The sequence below is a fragment of the Carica papaya genome, chromosome 1, assembly GCF_054855325.1.
Source record: "Carica papaya isolate Zhongbai chromosome 1, ASM5485532v1, whole genome shotgun sequence".
Lineage (NCBI taxonomy): Eukaryota > Viridiplantae > Streptophyta > Magnoliopsida > Brassicales > Caricaceae > Carica > Carica papaya.
In genome coordinates, this window is record NC_142309.1 from 1,335,370 (window position 1) to 1,341,837 (window position 6,468).

General features: G+C 36.3%; 2 protein-coding genes across 2 annotated transcripts; one reads left to right on the top strand and one right to left on the bottom strand.

The window, feature by feature from the left end:
* Positions 1–3,597, top strand: DHAR3 (dehydroascorbate reductase 1). The gene is made up of 6 exons (XM_022035640.2): positions 1–308; positions 864–954; positions 1,084–1,227; positions 1,966–2,083; positions 2,236–2,376; positions 3,348–3,597. Exons 1-6 carry the CDS (start codon positions 92–94, stop codon positions 3,432–3,434), a joined length of 798 nt encoding a protein of 265 aa, XP_021891332.2. The 5' UTR covers positions 1–91; the 3' UTR covers positions 3,435–3,597.
* A 1,072-nt stretch (positions 3,598–4,669) lies between these two features.
* Positions 4,670–5,724, bottom strand: LOC110809730 (heterodimeric geranylgeranyl pyrophosphate synthase large subunit 1, chloroplastic-like). Its single transcript, XM_022035639.2, has one exon. The coding sequence runs from the start codon at positions 5,722–5,724 to the stop codon at positions 4,672–4,674; it is 1,053 nt and encodes a 350-aa protein (XP_021891331.1). The 3' UTR covers positions 4,670–4,671.
* Between the last annotated feature and the right edge of the window lie 744 nt (positions 5,725–6,468).

Sequence of the window (6,468 nt, forward strand, 5' to 3'; positions counted from 1 at the left end):
ATGGGGTTGCCATGGAAGCGGTGTCATCATAATCTGTTGACAGCTTCAGCTTTCTCCCTTGCTTCCACGCACACAAATAAAGCTCGAGAAAATGTCGACCGCCAAAATTCAACCCAACGCAGCTTCTGTTGTCTGTTCTACCATCAAGAGTCTAGGCTTCAACATCCGTCTCCCCCAGAACTGCGGCATTTCAAGACGCTCCCACTGGACCAGGCAGAGAACCAAGAGCTTCACTGTCGCAATGGCAACTCCTCCCCTCGAAGTTTGCGTCAAAGCTTCCATCACCATTCCCAACAGGCTCGGCGACTGTCAGTCCTCTTTCTTCTCTTTTCGTCTTCGTCCCATAAGTTTAACTCTGTTTAGTAAAATTTTATGAAAATGGAGAACTTAGGTTCAGTAATGAGGAAAATTTCAGTTTTGTTTAGAAATTAAGGGTTATAAAATTCTGTGATATGTAAATATAGATGCTCAAGAATTTTTCGCGTAATGCTATTACTACTTGCGTTTGTATTGCTTGTTTCCATTGGTTAATTACTGAATTATTCTTAATATGTTGGACAAAATTATATACCAACTCGTTTTACTTACTGTTGAATTGCTTATAATGGATGTATGATTCTTGCCCGAGTAGTTGTCATAGGAAAGCGCCATAGCTTTAATCAAGAAGAGAATTAGAATATCATTCTCATTCTAATTTTATTTCTCGTCTCCCTCTCAAAGAAAAAGAAAATCCTTTATTCTGTATTTTTATTTTGATTTATGTCAATTTACCTTTGTATGGCTTTGGATTATTTCCTCTTAAAAGAAATGGTTTTGCTATAATTGGGTATGGGGTTAATATGTTGTCTGATTGCTGTTTGTAGGTCCTTTTTCCCAAAGGGTCTTGCTGACAATGGAGGAAAAGCATCTTCCGTATGACATGAAGTTGGTGGATTTGCGCAATAAACCAGAATGGTGATTGTTTGAACCTTGTCAAGTACTATTTTGATAAATATACTCACGATGCCTTAATTTTATTTTCTTTTTATGTTAAGTAGCATATCTATTTGCTTATTTGTCTTTTTTTTTTTTTTGGGTATTTAGGTTCTTAAAAATCAGTCCAGAAGGTCAAGTTCCTGTTATAAAACTTGATGAGAAGTGGGTTTCAGATTCAGATGTTATAACACAGTCCCTAGAAGAAAAGTACCCTGAACCACCACTGCAAACACCGCCCGAGAAGGCTTCAGTGTATGTTCTATGATACATAGCTTACATCTGATTATAATCGTTTTACAAGCAGTTTATAAATTGTGAACTTGATGGTGATGCAATGAATTCGTGGTTTGGAAGCATTTATTTTATTTATGAGAGATGGAGACCATGTGTCCTTGTGCGTGCGAATGCATTAGTACATGCATGCAGGTGAATGTGTGTGCAGGTGTAGTTATGTACATATATTGCTGAATATATTGTCTTTCAGGCCACATATGTCATTCTGAAGTTCTAATTCCTTACAGAAACATTACAAATATGTTTGTACCAATGCTAGTACATCAGAATTTGACAGATTTAGAAGAATATATGTTATCACTGTGTCTTCATGTAGTTGACGTCATAAGCACTCGCTGATAACACCATTAAATTTCTTGCAAAAACAATTTTCAAAATGTTAGGAGAGCTCTAAAATGAGAATTAACAGGAAGCTATCTATAAGAAGTACATATTTGATCCTTAGATTGGTTCTTCCTAATTACCTAATTTTAGTAACATCATCTAATTTCTTTGGTGATGGTAATTGTATTAAGGTTGTTATGTAGGAAGTTGATAATTAATGGAAAGATGTTTATGTAATGGGTAAAAGATATTCTGCTTGTTTAGTGGTTTCACTAAGAATCACTCAGCTTCTGTACCATTATCAAAATCTGTTCCTGTAATGAGCTGTAAATTAATAATGAAGGAAAAGCTGTTGTTAATTTCTCTTCGTAGTGGGTCAAAGATATTCTCGACATTTATTGGTTTCCTGAAGAGCAAGGACCCGAGTGATGGAACAGAGCAGTCATTACTCAATGAGCTAAGTTCGTTTGATGCTTACATCAAAGAGAATGTAAGCTTTCTTAGTTTTTTCATGCATTTTGCAATTGCATTTTAAAGGAGAGAAGAAAGTTCGTTCATTACCATAAAAGGCTTGATGTTTCCTTGTCTTCTGGTCCCACATATCTGCATCTTAATTGATTTTCTTTTTCTTTCAATTTGAAGGGCCCTTTTATCAATGGGGAGAAGATTTCTGCAGCAGATTTGTCCCTCGGACCAAAGCTATACCATCTAGAGATTGCTTTGGGTCATTATAAGAAGTGGTCTGTTCCAGATTCTCTTTCATTTGTGAAGTCCTACATGGAGGTATGCGTAACATGAGCTGAATGTTTGGCTTTAATATATTTTGTTGCTGCCAACAGGTTCCACTGCATGAGCAGTCGGAAATTGATGAACATTCTCCTCTCTCTCTCTCATTTTCCCCACACCACAAGAACGAAATTTTTTCTCACTCTGTTGCTTGCTGTAACATAAATTAGTTGGTTATCGTCCACTGGGCTATTAACTTTCTATCTTCCCTAACTTCTTCTAGGTTGGTTTACGAGAATGACTGTCTAGTTTGGTTAGTTAATTCATTTAGAAAGAAAAAGAAAAGGGAAATTAAATATCTTAACTGGATCATCATTGCTAAGGAAAAACCACCCAACTGCTAGGGTTTAAGTGTAAGTTTGGGCCACTTGTCCATCAATTCAAGCTTCCAGGATGATTGGTTGCTTAACATATTTCCAGAATAAGAAGATTATGTTCTTTCTTTCATCAAATGTCATCTTCAATAAGGAATTTGAGTGAACCTGCATGTGGATTACACATCCTCTTATATTGAGCATGGCTTGCATCTTAGAGAGAGTGTTGATAAACACATAATGAGGATCCATGCCACTTTTCAGTGAATGCTGGTCTAGTTGCTAACCACTGACACAAACAAAAGGTGTTTCCTAAATTCTTAGAGATTTGAATATACATGGATATTCATTTGCAGCTGTGCACACACTCACAGAAGAGAGAGCTATTAGGAAATGCACATGGGACGTCATTTATTATTTGAGAAAGCATATGCATATGGATGTCCTCAAGATTCCTGCAGCATTTTCATATTGCAGCCTTTACGCCAGATACATGATTGTATAGCTTGTCTTCATTATAACTGTGTTTTTAACTTAATGATTTCCATTAACAAAAGTACAGAAGGATTGTTAGGAATTTGAAAAAAGACAACATTATAGTAGCTGCTATCAAATGACACTTTCATTCTAATAAAGCTGAATTATTATCTTCAGAAATTTTTTTCCATGGATTCGTTCATTAAGACACGTGCAGTCCCCGAGGATGTAATTGAAGGCTGGCGACCCAAGGTGATGGGTTAAAAAATTTAGATGCTGCTATACTGTTTTCCATAGGAACTCTCAGGTACCTAATGTTGTCTTGAGAAGTAGATTAGAAGAGGCATACTGTAAAATTAAAACTATTTTGATACTGTAGACATGTACATGTAGCTTTGGCACATGGTTAAATATTCACCTTTCATCATGGAGCGTGTTTGTTTATTGTATATGTTAGTGTATTACCAACCTGTTGATGAGAAATCAATTTATGCTGATAAGCAACATAAATGAGTTTTCAAGCTTCAAAAGCCATTTGAAAACTTTTATCATCTCTCGGAATAATGATAATGTCGTAACAGTTTGATTGGTTGCACAAAGATACTTGTATGTTCTGTCACATTGAATTTTATTTACAATTTAATACCAAAAAGAGAAAAAAAACCAGTTATATTATGAAATTTCATGTGAACATGTTCGTACTTCTTTCTTCTGTAGTGAGAGGGCTAATATTTTTTGAATATTCATTGGAGGGTCACATTAGAAAAGGCGCATTGTGAAGGATGATAATAGTAATGGGTTCATCATAATTGAACGAAGCCAATTTTACAATTGAGCTTATAATTTTTATTGATCAACCATAGACGGTGTATTCTATTTCAACAATCTCCAACTTCGAACAGGTTGTTTTATGAAAATTTACATACTGAACCAAAAGGATCTGCTGTTCTGTTCTAATCGTATTCTTCATGGAATAGAGGGTATCATATTTTCATTCAGGAGATCATCTCGCCTGTTGCTTTAATGGTACTGGTTAATGGAATTGGCTTTCCTATGAATCTCAAATGTAACTTGGCTGGTAGTAAGAGGTCTCTACGCCGGTGAACCAGTTTGGCAGGGTGGCCAAGCACTCTGGAGCCTTTGGTGGAGACCCTGGGTTTAACCCAGTGCGCATGTCCTGTTTACAACAACTTCTCATATGAAAAAAAAGAGGTTTGTATGGCATATGAATGCTGGCCCTGTATGTGACTAAATATATGGTTTGCTCCCAATATTTTGGATGGTGATATTCTGCGGAAGATTTTCTACCAAAAGAAAAAAGATAATCTGCTGAAAATTCCTGCTTTTTTGTTGTACAGTAACATGTATATACCCTATATGTTTTACTTGAAACTTATTTTGAGGATAAAGAGGTACATGATGAAGGTCTGTGTACATTGCATCCCTAGGAACTTGTTCACTAACTTCTCCCTGATGAAGCAGAAAGAACCAGGAAGCGCAGCTAATTTTGTCTACTCGCAACATAGTTAGCTAAATGGAACAGCGGAGCAGCCTTAGCAGCATCAAAACTGTCAAGCTCGTTGATAGCTTGAACCAACAACTCATTGGCAAACTTCTTCGCATTGCCAATACCCATCAACTTGGGATATGTTGCCTTATCAGTCACTATATCTTTCCCAGCTGTCTTCCCTAATTCCTCTGATGACTTGGTCACATCTAGAATGTCATCCACCACTTGAAACAAGAGTCCAATACACCTTGCATACTTCCTTACCTTCTCTATTTCAATCATGCTTCCTCCTCCAGCTATTGCTCCACAAACCACTGATGCCTCTAGAAGTTTTGCAGTTTTTTGCAAATGAATGTACTCCAACTCACTCAAGCTCACTTGTTTTCCCTCACTGTCAATGTCTGCTACTTGGCCTGCCACAAGCCCTGCTGATCCAACTGCTGAACCTAGCTCAGCAATGGCTCGAACCACACGATCAAGGGAGACATTTCTAGTCTTGGCTGCTATATGCTCGAATGCAAGGGAAAGCAGAGCATCGCCGGCCAGAACAGCTATTTCTTCTCCAAAAACTTTGTGGCTTGTGGGCTTGCCTCGTCGAAGATCATCATTGTCCATGCAAGGGAGATCATCATGGATGAGTGACATGGTATGGATCATCTCCAGTGCACAAGCCATTGGCATTACCCTAGACTCATCTCCTCCAACTAACTCACACACAGCTATGCACAAAATTGGACGAACACGTTTGCCTCCAGCAAGAAGCGAATACCTCATTGCCTCATGAATTTTTACTGGATGTTTCAGAGGAACTGCTCCATCTAGTGCTTGGTTAACTCGTCTTGCTTTTGCCAAAAGGAATTCTTGAAACTGAAACTCTGGTAAGGTGATTCCATGTGGCTTGGCAATGATCAATTCTTTTACAATAGATGGCTGCACTACTGATGAGCTCGTAACATGGCTGGCTCGGATTTTCGTTGAAGCAAGCTTCGGGTTGTAGATGATGGCTGAATTCCCATGGCCATAGAGGGCTGCAGAGAAGGCCATTGAAGTTTAGTTAAGGGAAGAATCTGATGGGCGGATGAGACTGTACTTGTAAGTAATTATATAGGAGGAGATTCAAAGATGCAGTTTTTACTTGGGATACCAAAACTTACTGCTTATGAATATTCCTTCTGGTATGGGATTGGACTCTAGTGTGCCATTTGGAACTTTCTACATGTATGAATATATCTATGTATATATTCCCACTTAATTATACTGCTAACATCTTGTTTCTTTGTCCTGATTAACATAAGTAACTTGCATTAATGTATAGATTAGATCGATTATTAAGAAGAAAAATGAGGTTGGTTGGTCTGGATCAGCACAGACAGAATAATTAGATCGATAGTCGATGTCGAAGAATATATAAACAAAGGCGTAAATTATAGTTTTTCTAATAATTTTCTTTACAAAATTTTGATTTATTTAACTTTGTAAATATATACTTTCATAAACATAAAGCATGCACAAATATACCAAAAAATTAAATCAAAAATTATAAATCTACAAGTATAAAATTAAAAGGAAAAATACATATTATAAATATATAAATACAAAAGTGAAATAAAAAATTATATATAACACAATCTTATAAAAATATTTTGAGCTACAAAATTATTGTTTAAGTAAATATTATACTATACTAATAGCATTTAAATTATATAATATAATGTTTTTTTATTGCAAAGTTTAAATTAAAATTATTATAAAAATAATTAAAAAAAGGAGCAAAAATCCTTGATCTGG

What these genes read in the sequence shown, in the direction of transcription:
- DHAR3 (XM_022035640.2), top strand. Translation starts at nt 92, where the DNA reads ATGTCGACCGCCAAAATTCAACCCAACGCAGCTTCTGTTGTCTGTTCT. An exon ending in TCCCAACAGGCTCGGCGACT is followed by an intron (nt 309 to 863) that starts GTCAGTCCTCTT and finishes TGCTGTTTGTAG; the next exon opens with GTCCTTTTTCCCAAAGGGTC. An exon ending in TTGTGAAGTCCTACATGGAG is followed by an intron (nt 2,377 to 3,347) that starts GTATGCGTAACA and finishes TATTATCTTCAG; the next exon opens with AAATTTTTTTCCATGGATTC.
- LOC110809730 (XM_022035639.2), bottom strand. Translation starts at nt 5,724, where the DNA reads ATGGCCTTCTCTGCAGCCCTCTATGGCCATGGGAATTCAGCCATCATC.